At 42.6% G+C, this 20,000-nt stretch overlaps 1 protein-coding gene and 1 long non-coding RNA gene across 2 annotated transcripts in view; both read left to right on the forward strand.

Moving 5' to 3' along the window:
• Nucleotides 1-1,085: 1,085 nt before the first annotated feature.
• Nucleotides 1,086-5,831, forward strand: kcns3a (potassium voltage-gated channel, delayed-rectifier, subfamily S, member 3a). The gene is made up of 2 exons (XM_027168285.2): nucleotides 1,086-1,563; nucleotides 3,297-5,831. Exon 2 carries the CDS (start codon nucleotides 3,354-3,356, stop codon nucleotides 4,827-4,829), a length of 1,476 nt encoding a protein of 491 aa, XP_027024086.1. The 5' UTR covers nucleotides 1,086-1,563; nucleotides 3,297-3,353; the 3' UTR covers nucleotides 4,830-5,831.
• A 7,338-nt stretch (nucleotides 5,832-13,169) lies between these two features.
• Nucleotides 13,170-20,000, forward strand: part of LOC113655894 — an 8,127-nt gene continuing 1,296 nt past the window's right edge. The window contains exons 1-3 of the long non-coding RNA XR_003443826.2: nucleotides 13,170-13,597; nucleotides 17,583-17,741; nucleotides 18,091-18,395. This is a non-coding gene — a long non-coding RNA (uncharacterized LOC113655894). The remainder of the gene's footprint in view (nucleotides 13,598-17,582; nucleotides 17,742-18,090; nucleotides 18,396-20,000) is intronic.

Here is a 20,000-nt window from a genome sequence, read left to right on the forward strand (position 1 = left end):
TAAAGCTAATGTATCTAACAGGAAAAAAGAGAAGTGTACTGTCTGTACATGTGAATCATGCTACGTGCTACTGGCTATAATTAAAGAAAATCTGTTTAGAAAATGTTTTTTATTATTATTATTTATATTCATGAACTATATCTTTTATGTACAAAAAATAAAGTGGGTCAAATTATTTAGAGTAATTATGTTGTGGTTAAATTCAGTTTGCATTACGATGCAGTTGTTTCAGTTAGAAGAACAACACTGCCCTCATGTGGAGAGAACTAGCAGGTGAGTGTAGAAATGTTCTGAATGAGATGTTCAGTTGCAGCCCTAATGAGAATCGGGTTTATTTTACACACAAGAAATAACAACACCATACATTTAAATTACTGATTAAATAAAGACCATAATATACAGAGTATTTCACAGGGCAGTGATTTATATAAAGTACATAATGCGCAATGTGTGCAAGCAGCAGTAGTGTGTGTGTGTGTGTGTGTGTGTGTGTGTGTATAACATGTTGAAGTGATGAGTGACTGATATTACAGTATTTAATAATGTGGTGTTTGTACTCATCATGTTGGTGATGCTTGTCAGAAGGGACGAGAGGAAGAGGGTTGTGTCCAGGGTGTGAGGAGGAGGAGGAGTCATGAAGAGTGGGCAGAGAAACAGTCATGATTTTTCTGCTGTTTTTACTGCATCCTGTAACATGTCCTCATTCCTCATTTCCTCTTAACTCCACTTACTGTTTTAATCCAATCGTCAAGATCTGATCAGATGTATTGATTCTGTAAGGTTGATATTTTAGTTCATTTGTTTGTTTATTTATAACCTGCACTCTCATTATTCCAGAACTAGCAGGTAATTTCACTTCTCCCTAATTATGTCTAATTGGACCAATTAAAGTACACCATTTGTCAGAAACCTGTAGACGTCACAAGCCCTAGTGAACTGTGTGACTACACCGACCTCTAGCGGACAAACACAGAACCGCACCTTTAGGATACAGAAGGGTACTAACGGTACTTACCCGTTACAGGACCCGTACAGGACACCGTTCATCTAAAGCTTTCTACTGATACAATATGCTTTATATCCACATTTCCACACACAGCCATATTTTAAAAAAGTCTTCACTTTCGTACCAGTGGCAATAAAAGTAGTTAGTACCCTTCTGCCCCAGATCGCACTGTTCCTTTACACTGCACACCTTTATTGTTCATACTGACGCTCACACACTAACACAAAAGTTAAAAAAATTTTTTTTTTGAAAAAATAAATAATGAAAAAAAAATGAGTGCGTTCCCAAAGCGCGCTCACGTGGAAGGCGACTCGCGTGAGCGCGCTCACATGCTGCTGCTGCTGCTGCTGAAACTGCTTGCGGATGACGCGCATGCGCATTAGGACCCTTTGGCGGCTGCGGGACCTGACACTTCACTATTTTGCGCTCTGTCGTCCTGCCCGTGTCTCGCTGTGTCTCTCTGTGTCTCTCTGTGTGTCTCTATGGAAAGTCCCGGGATGCTGGAGCTGGAGCTGGAGGAAGGTTTCCAGAAGGAACCCAAATTGACTGAAATGAAGGTGAAACATTTAATTTGTTCTTCTTTTTATTTTTTTTCCACATTCTACCTGTTCTGTGCGTCTTGTCTCTTTTGTTTTCCTTTATAACCCCAGTGTAGGAGCTTGTGGTTATTATCCTACTCTTGTCCTCACACCTGATGCTCGGGCTGAAACTTGTCATTGAGGAGAATAAAATGAATCTCCTTCCACATGAGAGAAGACGAGACCCTCAGGACCCACCAGGACAAATGTGAAAGACTCACAAGGAGGACAAAAGCCTTCTGTTTTTCTTTATGAGAGAGGAATCGATATCCATTAGCTGGCTTTGGTTTGTTGTGGTTTGAATTTTACAATGCAATCAGACAGCAGGAGGAAGTCGGACACATTGTATCACACACACACACACACACACACACACACACACACACACACACACACACACACACACACATACACACACACAGAGCGGCATAACACAAAGTTAACCACGCACTCTTCCTCTCGCACTAAACACTCAGAAAGTTTGTGTGTGTGTGTGTGTGTGTGTGTGTGTGTGTGTGTGTGTGTGTGTGTGTGTGTGTGTGTGTGTGTGTGTGTTTGGGTTGTGATCGTGCTGCTCTGCTGCTCTACACTGCAATCAGATACCGAAGCAAAATAAAAATAGACAGATCTCAGGATCAGATGAATGCAACATGACTCTTCACTTCATATTCTTACCTCCAGATACACATTAATACTGAACTAATAATAATAATAATAATAATAATAATAATAATAATAATAATAATAATAATAATGATGATTAATGCAGTTTTTGGAAGTTTCTGAACTTCACATGAATGTTTATGCTCAATGCTGAAAGTACAATAACGTATAATTAATGTTTACAGTCTGTGAGCTGCTTTTCCACCTCTTCTTCATCTCTCTTCTTCATCTCTCTTCTTCATCTCTCTTCTTCATCTCTCTTCCACATCTCTTTTTACTTGTCTCTCTCCCTTGACTCTTTTCTTCACCTCTCTTCTTCATCTCTCTTCCTCGCCTCTATTTCTCGCCTCTCTTCTTCACCTCTCTTCCTCGTCTCTTCATCTCTCTTCTTCACCTCTCTTCCTCATGTCTTCTTCATCTCGCTTCCTCGTCTCTTTTCCTCACCTCTCTTCCTCGTCTCTTCTTCATCTCGCTTCCCTGTCTCTTCTTCAGCTCTCTTCCTCACCTCTCTTCCTCGTCTCTTCCTCACCTCTCTTCCTCGTCTCTCTTCCTCATCTCTTCCTCACCTCTTTTCCTCATCTCTCTTCCTCACCTCTCTTCCTCGTCTCTTCCTCACCTCTCTTCCTCGTCTCTCTTCCTGTCAGTGCAGTAAATCATGCTCTAAAACACTTAAGGCTCCTTTTAAAGTTACTACTTTATATTGTTTGTACAATTGTACAGAAATATTTGTTATTCTATCGTTTATTAGTTAAAATTGTGTTTGTTAATAAAGTTAAGTTAATAAAAGTCAAATGTAAATGTTCATCTTAACCTCTGAGTGTTACAGAGTGCTGAAACTGGAGACTCCTTCATGAACAAATTGTTTAACGTCTCTGTTTAGTATTAAGCCCCGCCCCCGACACTGTGATTGGTTACTGGTTCTTAAACTGGTCATGCTGCTTATTCTAGAATCCACAAAGTAAAACGAGTCGGTTTCGTCTCTTCTGGATGAAACCTCGGCTCTGTCCTGCCTCAGTCTCACTCGGTGTCTTTGTGATTTTGTGTCTCAGGTGATGGAGTCGTAGCTACGGCCGTCCTTCTGTCCCACCCCCTTTTTCCATCCCATCATGGTGTACGGGGAGATCCTGCACCGCCTCGGGCCGGACGAGAACTTCCTCAACCTGAATGTTGGTGGCTTCAAGCAGAAAGTGTCTCGCTCTGTCCTCCAGCGCTTCCCACACACTCGTCTCGCCCACTTGCTGCTCTGCAGCTCTGAGGCGGCCATATTGGAGCTGTGTGATGACTACAGTGCAACGGAGCACGAGTTCTATTTCGACCGCAACCCGCGATTCTTCCCCTACGTACTGAACTTTTACCACACTGGAAAAATCCACCTGATGGAGGAGCTGTGTGTGTTCAGCTTCAGCCAGGAACTCGAGTACTGGGGCATCAAGGAGCTTCATCTGGACTCGTGCTGCAGCAACAAGTTCCACGAGCAGAAAGTGGGCGAAAAAGAACAGGACTGGGACCGGAACGATGAAGATCCGCTTCAAGACAGCTTTGATTCCTCCTCCTCCGAGTTCTCAGAGATGGAGAAGGACGTGGAAAAGTTTGAAGGCACCTGGTGCTCGGAGAAACGTAAGCAGCTGTGGCTGAGGCTGGAGAACCCGGGACATTCTTTCACAGCTAAGATTCTAGCGGTGGTTTCTCTGAGTGTGGTTCTGATCAGCATTGTGGCCATGTGTGTTCACAGCATGCCTGAGTTCCACCAAGTGGATGCTAACGAGCGGGCCGTGGAGGATCCAGTTCTAGCCTCCTTTGAGACTTTTTGCGTGCTCTGGTTCACCTTCGAGTTTGTGGTGCGTTTAGCGGTGGCTCCTTGTCTCCGTAAGTTCATCAGCAATGCTCTGAACGTCATCGATTTTGTCTCCGTAGTTCCGTTTTATGCTACGTTAGTGCTGGAAAAAGCAGACGCTGAGGAAAGTGAGGAGCTGGAGAACGTAGGGAAGGTGGTGCAGATCCTGAGGCTCATGCGCATCTTCAGGATACTGAAGCTAGCACGTCACTCTGCAGGACTCCGTTCTCTCGGCGCAACGTTACGTCACAGCTACCACGAGGTGGGGCTGCTTGTCCTCTTCCTCTCTGTCGGGATCTCCATCTTCTCCGTACTGGTCTACTTTGCCGAGAGAGAGGAGGAAGAGTCGGAGATCCAGACGATTCCAATCGGATGGTGGTGGGCCACGATTAGCATGACCACAGTGGGATACGGAGACACGTATCCCGTCACGCTGGCTGGGAAGCTCATCGGGACGCTGTGCATCGTGTGTGGCCTCCTGGTGGTGGCGCTGCCCGTCACCATCATCTTCAACAAATTCTCCAAGTATTACGAGAGACAGAAGGCTCTGGTGGAGACGGATCAATATGAAAGCAACTTAAAAGTTCCCATTCCGGGGATTCCTATATTCAGCATGAACGATCTTTATGCTAACGGTAACGCCATTAACTCTATTTTGGACAGTTTGTCTACCAGAAGCAGCACAGGAAGTGACAGAGCCGATAAAGCCAGTCAGGACAGTGAGACCGAAACTTGTGCTGCTTCATGACTTTTTCTTATTCATTTGTTTTAAATGAATTCTTTGCAGTTAGAAATGAGAAGCAACATGCTAGTTAGAATTACCCTGCATTCACACTAGCCACTGGGGCAACTGGGGCGGAGCTTAACGTCACACGTGTGACTACGCGATATCCTCGCAAGCCTTCATCCGACTTCTTCCTTGTAATGTGACGCATAAAATAAACCCTGAAACCCTCCTAAACTCTGAGAACTAGCCCATAAAATATCGGACATTTAACAGCACAAATAGCAACGTTAGCTAGCCAATAATTAGCCGACAGAGAATCTTCACAAAAACCCACAAAATGTGCCTTGTTTTGATGGGAATGTTTGCAGGCATGTAACAGAACAAATTTGTGAGATTTCTGTCCTGACCGCTGTGACGTGAGACGTAGCGTATCAGTGACCTCAGATACATTATGATGACGAACCTACAGCTGCATCCCAAATCACTTACTTACTATTAATCAGGTAAATAATGAGGAAGGGGGCGGGGCTACCAGACGCAGACTCTGGTTGAAGGAACATTTTTAAGATGGCTGACGACAACCTGGATGAGACGTCTTACAAACGAATGTCTCCTCTTTTGCATTTGATGTCTTTTTTACCATAGAATCAGCTTCTACGTACCGTTCTTAAAAACCACCGTGTTCCCTTTGAGACGCTACGACCCTTCTGACCTCCGTCAGCTAAAGATCTTACGGCGCATCGTGTAGCGTGTAGTACACGTCTTCTCGGGTCTAAAGAAAAGTACCCGACCCGAAGTGACCCGAATCACTTTTTACCCGAACCCGACATGCATAATTTATTTATTTTTTTTAAGAAAGACCCGACCCAAGACAAACCTGGAAAAATCAGACCGGAGTCCGACCTGTTGGCAATTTTTTTTTAACCCGACTGGACCCGAATGTTGCATAACTCTGCACTAAAGTAACCGCTACAGCATGGATTCAACATTGATTGACAGGTCTGTTTCAACGAAAATGAGCTTAACACCAGCCGCACGTCACCAGCCACATGTAGCAAGTGGTCTTGGCAAACAGATGAGAGGTTGGAAAAGGACTTGAGTCGAGGCACACACACGAGATACAGTAGTTCTTCTCGGGTCCGTTCGGTAAAAACACATTCGTTTTAAATTACCTGAGACCCGACGCCGCTATTATTATACCGACCCGTGTCCGAGGTACACGTGAAACTTTTAGACCCGAACCCGCTCCTGTCTCGGGCCGGACCTCGGGGTTTCGGATCTAATGCCCCTTTTCCACCGGAAAGAACCGGGTGCTGGTTCAAAGTTGGTTCCACCGGTGAACCTTCTAAGAACCGGTTTGCCTTTCCATCGGTTAGAGAGCATCACAGCGCCGAGTGTGACGTCACTGTATACGTGTCACGTGTCCCAGCGACGTTAGCGCAGCAGCGACAAACTGTTAATGCTCATGGCTTTGTGAACCTACATTGGCATCCAAACGCGGCGAATAAAACGTGTACGTGCGGCTCCGTGTAATCTGTATAAACGGAGGTTGTAAGCGATAAAGTACATAACGTTATTTTATCGTTAACACAGAAAAAACATTAGCCTTAGCATGTAGCTACCTACTAACATGTGTGCTGATAATGTATCATATCGCAGTAAAGTAAAAGTTTATTAAACATTAGTATACTTAAAGTACATTATCAAATGCGCTAACAGTAGCCCCGCCCACAGCCCCGCCCACAGCTCCCGCCCCAAGTGGTTCTTAAGTCTAGACCAGCAACGTTTTGGTGCTACTTAAGAACCACTTTTCCTGGTTCAGAGCCGGTGCTTTGGCGGTCGAAACAGAAAGAACTGGTTCTAAATTAGGCTCCGAACCTGCACTCGAACTGCCTCAGTGGGAAAGGGGCATGTGTGGACCCCGAGACCTCTAGTGTGAAGTACGTCATTTTGGATGCAGCTTTAGTTTGTTAGCTCATTAGCTATCTCTCGTTTACCAGAAAGTTTAGGTATCTGACTATTTATCTGAGTCGGTGAACTGAAAGTGACGATTCTATTCAGCTCCTCCATGTCGAGTCTTCCAGAATCATGTGACTCCTCCCCTTTACCGGAGGTGAGTCTCCATTCCCAGGGCTTTTTCAGTCACTTGCCTCCACTCCTGTTTAGCCCCAGTTAACTGCCCTAATGTTTTCACCTGTTCCATGTCTCATTTCTTGCCTTGTCTTGTAGGTTTGTGGGTAATTATTTTGCAGTTCTGAGCTTCGCTCTCTTCCGTTCTTCTTCCTTCCTGTTCTTGTTCTCCGAAGCCCTTTTTTAAAGTTTGATATTGATTATTTTTGGATATCGCGTCCCGTTTTCCCAAACTGCATGTCGCAGGTGAATTGCTTAAAGTTCGAGCTGAAAGTGTAATGTGAGGAGGTTGAAGAGATCTGATGGATCTGAACTTTTTGCCTGATCTATTTTTAGAAGGTCCAGAAGGTTAGAAAGCCAGACTCGCCTTAGCAGAGCGACCGGGCACGACTTCAGAGGCTTGTAACATGAACGCAGGGTTTTACACACTCTGGGTCATTGACTCACACTTCTCATACACACACACACACACACACACACACACACACACACACACACACACACACACACACACACACACACACACACAGTAGTGAGGGAACGTGTGGTGAAACGTAGTTTTTCCGCTTTAGTTCTCAGGGCCAGATGCAAGTCCTTCTTCCTGTCCGTCTGTGTGACGTCCGATCTGTCCGATCCGAACGGAACATTTTCTGATGTCCTCATCCTTCCGAACGCGAAGAAACAAAAGCATTACATCTCCTGGTTGGAGGTCTGGATGGAATGAGTGCATGTGTATTTGTAGAGGATGAGGAGAACAAGGTGATGGATTTACAAGTTTGATGGAAGGAACCTTTTTTTTTTTTTTTTTTTTTAAAAAAAAGCTGCTTAAATCATGACCTTGACCTTTGAACTTAACCATCTATGCAAATGAGTATCTGATATGTGCTGATGATATTAGTCCAAGACGACTTGGTGGGAAATAAAAATATTTATTCTATCAAACGTGAGTTTCGTCTTCCGGCTCAAGTATTCGATTCGATTTAAGTTTATTTGTTTAGCGCTTTCTACAGTGGACGTCGTCTCAAAGCAGCTTTACAGAACATAAAGATAGAACAAAAGGTTATTATAAAGAATAATATAAAGATTAATATAACACAAAACTCCAGATTAATATTAGATATATATAAATGTGTATGTATTTATCCCTAATGAACAAGTCTGAGGTGACTCAGGTGACTGTGGGGAGGAAAAACTCCCTTAGATGGTAAAGGAAGGAACCTTGAGAGGAACCAGATACAAAGGGGAACCTCATCCTCATCTGGGTGACACTGGGGGTGTGATTATATAACCTCATCCTCATCTGGGTGACACTGGGGGTGTGATTATATAACCTCATCCTCATCTGGGTGACACTGGGGGTGTGATTATATAACCTCATCCTCATCTGGGTGACACTGGGGTGTGATTATATAACCTCATCCTCATCTGGGTGACACTGGGGGTGTGATTATATATATACAGTCTGATAAATGTTGTAGTGATGTAAAAGTCCACATGGAGTTCACATCTCCTCTTTAGTGTCGCAGAGTCTAACTGGAGCTGGTAGATCTGTAGGTGTCTCAGGATCCTCACAGAGTCGCCTTCATCTCAGCGAAGGTCCAAAATCTTCATGACATGGAAGACGATCAGAGCTGGTACAATGTCTGGAAGCCTCGGGATGGTAGAAAGAGAGAAGCTGTGGAAAGGAATTAATGTAGCTGCTGTTTATAATATTAACAAGCACTAGATGATAATGTGTATTTGGTCTGATATTATAGTGCACAATATTATGGGATGTATTATGTGTACGTCTGACTAAAGAGATGAGTTTTTAATCTACATTTAAACTGGGAAAGTGTGTCTGAGCCCCGAACACTATCAGGAAGACTATTCCAAAGTTTGGGAGCTAAATAAGAAAACGCTCTACCACCTTTAGTAGACTTAGATATTCTGGGAACTAGCAGAAGTCCTGAGTTTTGTGATGTCAGAGAGCGTGAAGGATTGTAACGTGTTAGAAGACTAGTTAGATACATGGGAGCTAAACCATTAAGAGCCTTGTACGTAAGTAGCAGCAGTTTGTAATCAGTTCTAAACTTAACAGGTAGCCAGTGTAGAGATGATAACATTGGGGTTAAAGGTCATACTTTCTTGTCCTAGTGAGAACTCTGGCAGCTGCATTTTGGACTAACTGTAACCTATTTATTAAAGATGCAGGACAACCACCTAGTAATGCATTACAATAGTCCAGTCTAGAGGTCATGAAGGCATGAAGCTACTAGTAACAGTAAGAAACCTTGAGAGGAACCAGACTCAAAAGGGGAACCTCATCCTCATCCTCTAAATGGAAGCTTTCATGTACTGGTTTTTGGACCGATAAGTATTTCTGTCTTATCAGAGATTATTCCTTTAGACAGGGTCCGATATTCAAATTCTGTAAGTATCTAATGAGAACAGATGATCCAGAGATTCATCATCAGCATCACTGGGTTGATGAGGAGGGAGCTTAAGTTACACCTCATCAGCTACCTCATCCTAAGACTTATGAGTGGTGGATATAGCATTATATCCCTTGTGCTAGCACAGCAACCACGGCAACAAGCAGTGCTCTAAAGCCAGGACGCACCCACAAGCAACCATCACACTGAGAAGAATTAACGTCGGTATAAATAAAATTTCATTTCGTATTTGACGTATTTTTCAGGGTCGCCGGAGAGCCGTGATTTGTTTCTGTATGTCGATGTATTTCCTTTTGAAACAGGAAGTCTGGGCCGAACGGAAAACGAGGCGGTGTTGCAGGTCTCGGAGGCGGAGCTATCCCAAAGTGCACAGAGGAAAAACATCCACGTGACAGTCGCCATAACGATCACAAGAGTTTGTTTACAGTTGACAAAGTACATCAGGTAAAGTTTTGGAGCAAACGTTAATTAGGCAAATTGGGTATTTTAATTTGGGCTATAAAAATAAATCAGATTACAGAGGCTGTTTTGTCGAGAGCGAACATCAGACAGATTACAAACGACGCCCCGTGATGTGATTACGGCTGTAAAGGATACAATATGACTCCAGGAGGAGAAACACGAAACGTCCACCATTAAGCTAATGCACTAAGGCTTGATTTCATTCTCTTCCCCTGAGAGCCATAGAGGGATGGAGGGATGGAGGGATGGAGGGATGGGCAATTAGTGGATGAAGATGAGTCTCAAACTGCCATCAGGCTGTAGACTAAGGCACACTGGCGGACACGTGGATGCAGACGTGCGGAACTCGGCCGTCCGCTCGGCTTTCACTGAGAATCTCATTACGTCTGTTTGACCCGAGCAAAGTTTTCTCTTTTAACTCTGATTCATTGGTTCATTTTGGAGAAACCACTCTGTTTCTTTGTATGTATGCGTATGAGTGTGTGTGTGTGTGTGAGAGTGAGTGAGTGTATGTGAGTGAAGAATGTGTAAGCTCTCCCTTCTCTCTCTCTCTGTCCACTCATCTTTTCCCGCAGAGATCGATTTTGCATCGTGCTCTGGCGTTAAAGATGCTGAGGTACACACAGACAGGCACACACACACACACACACACACACACACACACACACACACACACACACACACACACACACACTCCTTAATAAAATAGACAAACAAATTACAGCAGCAGCAGCACTATTTCATCCAGGAGCCGAGGTGAACCTAAATCTCCAAGATAAAGACGTCTGTGCTAAAGACTGCACTGAATCGCACCTCGTTAAAACCGGCTAATATCGGCTACTTGACTTGATTAAATACAAAATATAATACTTTTAAATGATGCAACAGGAAATCAACAGGTTTTACAGGTTTATACTGTGGAACAGGAGGGTTATCTCCTCATACACCGAGAACTAAACCGAGAAAATGACTTTAATTCTGTAGAAACTGGAGGTTCAGCGTGAGGTTTAGAATAACGGTTTATTTTAGCTGTTAAAAATCAAACTATCGCTTTACAATGTGAACACTGAGAATTAGCATGGTTTAGACAAAATGTTAGCGTGTTCAATGCAGTGAGACAATTAGCATATTTCAATCATAGACACACAGGGAAAGGATTATACCAGGGCTGTAAAGTGTCACACACACTGAGAGTGACGTCCCTCATGTCGGTCTTTTCTCGCGCTCTCACGCCACACGTCGTATTTCTCACGCAGAAAAACTTTTGGACTATTTATCATATATTTAATAAGCCGCAGCGCCCAAAATGTATCGGTCCGCACCGCTGTCTCTATGGAAACGGGCAGGAATCAAGCGCGTCTCAGTTCTTAGTCGAGCCTGACACTTATCAGCCAATCAAAAATAAAGAGGCTACACGACAGCCAATCAGAAAATAGCACTATTGTATCTGAGTAAGATTTAACGCAACAACCAATGAAAAAAAAAAAACACATTCATTAGCGAGGGTATATTCGATGGTCGGTTTGAACAAAAGCTCAACATGAAACAGCTCGTCTCTGGATGGGACATTGTCCTCAATCATGTCTCTGGATGGGACTTTGTCCTCAATCATGTCCCTAAAAATGTCTGGGCTTGTGCTGAACTGTTTTATATGGGAGCAACATTACACATGATAAAGGGGTCCAAAAAGGTAACAAACACTTACAATAAACACCACCAGTCATAATCTCTCTCTCTCTCTCTCTCTCTCTCTCTCTCTCTCTCTCTCTCTCTCTCTCACACACACACACACACACACACAAATTACTCACTCATTCATCTTCTACCGCTTATCCGAACTTCTCGGGTCACGGGGAGCCTGTGCCTATCTCAGGCGTCATCGGGCATCGAGGCAGGATACACCCTGGACGGAGTGCCAACCCATCACAGGGCACACACACTCTCTCATTCACTCACACACTCACACACTACGGACAATTTTCCAGAGCATATTTTTCAGCATAAACAAAGAATATTAGCATTTTGTACAAGGATTATTAGTTTGTTTTACACCATAAAAATTAGGATTTGTTGATATGATCTGTGCAGCAAAGAAAGCTGAGTTAACATGGCTAATAGTGTGAACGGTGAATATTAGCATAGTTTGGATTTTTTTTAATGAACAAAGATGCTAATCAACTCCACTGTTATATCAGATCTAAAACAGTGACAGTGTTTGTTTTTCTGGAACGGATATTGCTTTTGTCCTCGTCTCACTCTCTCTCTCTCTCTCTCTCTCTCTCTCTCTCTCTCTCTCTCTCTCTCTCTCTCTCACACACACACACACACACACTCTCATCGCGTCAATCCCATCTCACACGTGGGAAATTGGTTAGCGTCTCCTGTCACTAGCTGAGAATGGAGTGTCGAAGATGTGACAGGAGTCACGAGCAGATAAATGCAGAAGTTTGTATTCTGAATCTTCAACTCCAGAAATAACAACAACAACTGTGCAGTGTTAAAGGTGGCATACTTTATGCTAACCGTTCATTAAAGGCTAATCAATCGGATGAATGTTTTGTGACAAGGTACAACTTCCTCTCTGATTTCCTGCATCAGAATCCTTCTTATAAAAGTGTGCGATTCAGACCGATGACTTTAACATGGCATTATGTTATGTTGTATTACCATCATGTGACAGTTAGATGTAAAGATTTACATCAGCGTTGTGTCTGAAAAGTTCTTCACTCGTGATAACTTTTAGGGTCTTTTTACACCCGGTCACTTCATGTGTTGTCTCTGATCCGATAACTATCTGATTTGTTAAAACTGTTCCATTTACATTAGGCCACATAAATGCGTCTCGGCGAATCGGATATCGATCCTATCTTTCTGCTCCCACCCAAAATGCTAATATTTGAGACCTCATTTCCGGGGTAATTGAAATACAACGCGCTTTGGTGTATATACTTAAATCTACTTTTGTTTCTTTATGTTTTACAAAGCTTTTGTTGGACGCTTTCATCACTCCATAGAGCAATAAGTGCCTGCGTGTCGTCCGTGTTATTTGTTTCTGGCGCGATACACGACTCGCGAGTCACCTGCGAGTGACGTACTTCCGTTTGGGAGGAGTATAGCGCTGACGTATGTGGCTTGAACAACCACATTAATTTACACCTGTCCAGTTTCATCTGAAACGCGTCCCAGACCACCTCCTGAAGGGGTTTGAACAATCGGATTTATATCCGTCTCGAAAATGTTTCAGAGGGCATTTAGACCTGGTCTTTTTACCATCGGGTAGCTATCGGATCACAGAAAACGCAGGAAGTGACCAGGTGTAAAAAGCCCCTTAAAAGCACATCTCCTTAATGCTAGCGTGTTTAAAGCTCTTTAAAACTAGAAAGATGCCATAAGTTTTTGAGGTTCTTCTACACGTATAATAATCAAAACTCACCCTCATTCCAGTTAACCTTCATGTCATTACCCCAAAGGAGGTTAACTGCACGGTGTTGTGATTAAGCAAAAGGCTTTTTTTTTAGTTAACGAGGAAGGAATACTAGTGTGTGAGCGAGTGTGTTGGGTTTGACGAGGTGTGAAAGTGACATTACGCTTCGTCACTGCTGGAGTCAAAAGAACATCGCTTACAGAGCAGCTCGTTTCTAATCCTGTCCCTGACGTAGCTTTCCATCAGGCTTTAGCAGATAGCATGTTGATGAATTAGTTCCGTGGCCCAGGAAAGTTAGCATGCTTTATACGTCCAAAAATGACACTAGAGAACATGAGGTGAGAACATTCCGACGTTGTACTAAATCAACTGGATGAATGAGCCTGCTTTACACCTACACAGTTTACATGATGGAGCTGTGAGTTAGCATGATTTACTACAGGAAGAGGGCACATTAGCATATGTCCTTCTTTGCGGTACAAAAATGATGAATTCGCTTGTTTTATGATGTCATTTGAGAAAATTACCGGTTTTCACAATCAAGGACACAATCTAAATACTGTAAAAACAGTGTAAACAAGGATAATTAGCATGTTTTATAAGGGATTAGCTTGCTTTACGGTGTGAAAACGTGCATTAGCATGGTTTACTACACCAAAAGAGAGAATTATATGTTTTCTATGTACATAAGAAGGATTCGGTTGTTTAAATGTCAGTTAGCATGTTTTACTGCATATAGAGATGTGAATTAGCATGTTTTACTATAGAGACATGAATTAGCATGTTTTACTATAGAGACATGAATTAGCATGTTTTACTGCATATAGAGACATGAATTAGCATGTTTTGCTATAGAGACATGAATTAGCATGTTTTACTGCATATAGAGACGTGAATTAGCATGTTTTACTATAGAGACATGAATTAGCATGTTTTACTATAGAGACATGAATTAGCATGTTTTACTGCATATAGAGATGTGAATTAGCATGTTTTACTGCATATAGAGACGTGAATTAGCATGTTTTGCTATAGAGACATGAATTAGCATGTTTTACTGCATATAGAGACATGAATTAGCATGTTTTACTATAGAGACATGAATTAGCATGTTTTACAGCATATAGAGACATGAATTAGCATGTTTTACTGCATATAGAGACGTGAATTAGCATGTTTTACTGCATATGACATGAATTAGCATGTTTTACTATAGAGACATGAATTAGCATGTTTTACTGCATATAGAGACATGAATTAGCATGTTTTACTATAGAGACATGAATTAGCATGTTTTACTATAGAGACATGAATTAGCATGTTTTACTGCATATAGAGACGTGAATTAGCATGTTTTACTGCATATAGAGACGTGAATTAGCATGTTTTACTGCATATAGAGACATGAATTAGCATGTTTTACTGCATATAGAGACATGAATTAGCATGTTTTACTATAGAGACATGAATTAGCATGTTTTACTATAGAGACATGAATTAGCATGTTTTACAGCATATAGAGACATGAATTAGCATGTTTTACTGCATATAGAGACGTGAATTAGCATGTTTTACTGCATATAGAGACATGAATTAGCATGTTTTACAGCATATAGAGACATGAATTAGCATGTTTTACTGCATATAGAGACGTGAATTAGCATGTTTTACTGCATATAGAGACGTGAATTAGCATGTTTTACTGCATATGACATGAATTAGCATGTTTTACTATAGAGACATGAATTAGCATGTTTTACTGCATATAGAGACATGAATTAGCATGTTTTACTATAGAGACATGAATTAGCATGTTTTACTATAGATATATGAGTTAGCATGTTTTACTGCATATAGAGACATGAATTAGCATGTTTTACTATAGAGACATGAATTAGCATGTTTTACTATAGATATATGAGTTAGCATGTTTTACTGCATATAGAGACATGAATTAGCATGTTTTACCGCATATAGAGACATGAATTAGCATGTTTTACTGCATATAGAGACGTGAATTAGCATGTTTTACTGCATATGACATGAATTAGCATGTTTTACTGCATATGACATGAATTAGCATGTTTTACTGCATATGACATGAATTAGCATGTTTTACTGCATATGACATGAATTAGCATGTTTTACTATAGAGACATGAATTAGCATGTTTTACTATAGATATATGAGTTAGCATGTTTTACTATAGATATATGAGTTAGCATGTTTTACTATAGATATATGAGTTAGCATGTTTTACTATAGATATATGAGTTAGCATGTTTTACTGCATATAGAGACATGAATTAGCATGTTTATCAATGTAACAGTGCGACATGAACATACTGTACAGCACAAGGACACAGAAAGCACGAGTTAGCACATAGCTTTAGTGCGTGGAAAAAGCTGACTAGCGTGTGCTCCGGAGGAAAAAGAATGAATTAGGATGTTGTACTGAGTAAAGCCGTTACCCGAAGCCGTCACTCAGTGCTTTGACCTTCCAGTCTCTCGATCATGGCGAGTCTGACACCTCCTCTGTCTCCTGATGGAATCATTTATACATTTAAAACGAAGCTGGTGTTCGCACTCTGAACATGAGTGAAGGTAATAAATGAGTTTTGGACGTGCTGAGAGTCTGGAAGTGTCTCGGCAGCATCGGTTTAAAAGCAGGAACATTGTGGGATCGTAATAAATCACGTTTTAAGAAAACGATCACCTTTAAACGAGACGAATAGATTTCTTTTTAAGAAGTCTGTTCACATTAAAATTTAACCATTAATCAAACATTAATGTAATGTTCCAAGAATCTTTTGTCCAGGAATCTCTGAGATTCTCTGAAAGCAGTGTGTTATCGCTTCCATAGTAACAGCTCCTTCACAGCTCGGTCGTATTACGAGCTGAGCTTTTATTATTGAATTATTATTAACTTCAGGAGAGAATAAAGAGAGGCAGGTGAGGGAACGACTCTGTATAGCTGCTATAACGTGAGTGAGAACAGGAACTCGTTCATGTTCCACAACGTTCTTAGTTGCATGTCTGCTGGACGGAGCCTTTTATTAATAATCTATCTGCACATTTAAGGGATGTTGATATTCTGGTTAGTTTTGTGTCATTCGTGCGTTCACTGCCATGTCCATGTCCTGGCTGTTCTTCTGACTCTTAAACACTGGAACACATGATCTTGAAAGCACAGGTTTCGAAACTCTTGGAATGCTTCTCTGGCAGTCGTTCGAGTTTTGGTCACTGGTGTAGAGCCGGATCTTTAAAAACAGGAAATCACACTGCAAACCAATTTTGTGGCAATTAACAGATCAGTGTCTAATTAACACCTGTAATGAGCTGTATTGATTTAAAGGAACTGGGGGAATATCTGGCAACCTCATCCAGACAGTGGGGGGCAGGGAACACTGAAGTGTAGGGAATACTGTGCTGGATGGAATAGTGTGCTGGATGGAATACTGTGGTGCATGGAATACTGTGCTGGATGGAATACTGTGCTGGATGGAATAGTGTGGTGGATGGAATAGTGTGCTGGATGGAATAGTGAAGTGAAAGAAGCAGCCTTGTAGATGGAATACTGATGTGTACAGAGATTACTGAGGAATTTGGAATGCTTATGTGCTTGGAATACTGAGGAACAAGGAATCATAAACTGAGTACTGAAGCACTGTAGTGTACTGAATACCGATGTGAAGGGAACAGTGTACTGAATGCTGAGATGTAGAAGAAATTGAAGCCTTTATTATCACCACATATACATTAGAAGCAGGGAGGGTTAAGGGCCTTGCTCAGTTGCCCAGCAGTGGCAGCTTGGCAGTGCTGGGGCTTCAACCCAGGCCCTTGTAGCTCGTGTAGTCAATTTTCTATTATCAGTGTATCCAAAGCTCCAAAGATGTGACTGTGTTACATCTGTACTTCAAGCAGATGTATATATTTATATATGAATGTATGTCTACACACTCTGACACACACTCTGACACACACACAGGTTGTGGCTTGGATGACGACCTCGTTACGGCTCTCACCAGGAAAATGGAGTCTCAGAGCCAGATTGGCAGCGTTCCCCAAAAATAAAGATAATTAACCGGCCCCGGTTCTTCGGCATCTCAGCGCTGCTCCCTGTGTGTCCGTGAAAACACAAAGAAGTCTTTTTTTTGCAGACAGAGTTCAAACCGTGCATTATTTTTAGAGCCGTCGTCCGGCGTGATGCTTCGTGACGGATCTCAGACGCTGACGTGTTTTAATCCATCGTTTATTAGCTGTGTGCTGTGTGCTGTTATATAGCAAGACTTCTGAATTATTATCCTGCTTTGTTATTTGCAGGAAAACACCACGGTATGGAACAGGGAAGTGTTGATATACTACGTTTACAAGTATGCTGAATATCAAGGTGTTCGTAATAAAGAATTTTACAGACTGCTGAAGCGTACCGGAGACTGAAGAGTACATAGAGTGCTGAGGTGTAACAGGAAGTGCTGACAGGTATTGAACAATCTGGAATACTGATGTGTATGTGTGATATGGAGGTGTAATATGAGGTGTACAGGGAACAGCGGAGTGTCTGGAATGTTGTTGTATGGAATTGTGAGATTGTACAGCTAATGTTGGGAAGCTGTTACTAAAATGATTTGAAATAACTGCATGTCTGCTGCTTTCCCCGTGTTGTTATCACTAGACGCACATCACAGCAGGTGAGGACTGTCTGAATCCATCTCTCTCTCCTGCTGTGTGATTGTATTTTATAAATATATTGGGATGTGTTGTACTCATTTTTGCTACCTGACTACTTTAAACACACACCCAAGGACTTATTTTTGTCTGTCGTTGTCAGTGACAGAGCGACGGGCTTCTGATCCGATTATTAGGCCGAGCGCAGAGTCTTTGCTCTCAGGTCTTGTAGCAGATGACGCGCATGAAGACGTTCTTTCCATCAGATAACGAGTTCATCCCGAGTTCAGTATAACAGAGACGAGCAAGAAGGACGCTGCGTTCTCCTTCTCGTGCCCCCCCGAGGAGTGTGTGAGGGTGTGTGAAAGAGCGAGACACAATGTTTCACGTAGGAGATCGTCAGTGCGGAGGTGTGAGACGTGTGACACAGTCAACCTGAGCAAACGGTCAAGGGAAACGTTGTGACAGGTGAGTCAGTAACACGTTACAACACACACACACACACACACACACACACACACACACACACACACACACGGTTGTACAACTGACCCATTCCAAGCCAAAGGCGCCATTAGTTTGATATCCAATAACGCAAGCAAAAAGAGTCTGTGGTTTGATACCTCAGACAGGAGTGAAGAAAGTAAACAGGAAGTAGATCACAAATGAAAATGGAAGTTTTTGTGTTCTGTTTTCAGAGACATTATCATCAGGACAATTCCCTGACCAATCAGTGACCTGCAGTTTTTCTAGCTCCGCCCACACATCGCTGGAAAAAACAGGACCCAAGTTCACGATTGTTAATTCACGAAGCTGGAGTACACACTCCTAACACATGCCCTATTCACTACTGATACCACATGACCACCCTCATCAGTCCAGTGTGGGCGTGTCTCTAACACACGCCCTATTCACTACTGAGGCCACATGACCACCCTCATTAGTCCAGTCTGGGCGTGTCCCAAACACACGCCCTATTCACTACTGAGGCCACATAACCACCCTCATCATAACCACCCTTCACTACTGAGACCACATGACCACCCTCATCATTACCAGTGTGGGCGTGTCTCTAACACACGCCCTATTCACTACTGAGACCACATGACCACCCTCATCATTACCAGTGTGGGCGTGTCTCTAACACACACCCTATTCACTACTGAAACCACATGACCACCCTCATCATTACCAGTGTGGGCGTGTCTCTAACACACGCCCTATTCACTACTGAGGCCACATGACCACCCTCATTAGTCCAGTCTGGGCGTGTCTCTAACACACGCCCTATTCACTACTGAGACCACATAACCACCCTCATCATTACCAGTGTGAGCGTGTCTCTAACACACGCCCTATTCACTACTGAGGCCACATGACCACCCTCATTAGTCCAGTCTGGGCGTGTCTCTAACACACGCCCTATTCACTACTGAGGCCACATGACCACCCTCATTAGTCCAGTCTGGGCGTGTCTCTAACACACGCCCTATTCACTATTGAGGCCACATGACCACCCTCATCAGTCCATACTCTTTTTCAGCTAGCTGAAAGTTTTCCTCGTCCTGTGATGTCACACAGCTCCCATATTGTGCTAAACTGGTGGCTACAAGTTTCCATTATGTGTTAGCTACATTAGCCAGAAAGATAAAGTGAACTGTCCCTTTAGGTAACTTTTAGCATCATCTTTTTGTCACCCAGTGTGTCTGTGTGTGGGTGCGTGTGTGTGTGTGTGTGTGTGTGTGTGTGTGTGTGTGTGTGTGTGTGTGTGTGTGTGTGTGTGTGTGTATATACGTATGTGTTTAATGAGGTGTGAAATTAACCCACAGTGTGCACTTTTACCCGCAGGTGTGTATCATTGGCAATCGACGTGTGTGTGCGTGTGTGTGTGTGTGTGTGTGTGTGTGTGTGTGTGAGAGAGAGAGAGAGAGAGAGAGAGAGAGAGAGAGTGACCAGCATAGTTAAATGTTTCTCCCCTGTTTCTCTGTCCTTCTGTTTTATTCACCCCCACCTTCTTTTTTCTTTCTCTTTTTTCATTTGTCACTGACCCCCACACACTTTTACCTTTTTCTC

This window comes from Tachysurus fulvidraco, chromosome 4, assembly GCF_022655615.1.
Source record: "Tachysurus fulvidraco isolate hzauxx_2018 chromosome 4, HZAU_PFXX_2.0, whole genome shotgun sequence".
In the NCBI taxonomy this organism is placed as follows: domain Eukaryota; kingdom Metazoa; phylum Chordata; class Actinopteri; order Siluriformes; family Bagridae; genus Tachysurus; species Tachysurus fulvidraco.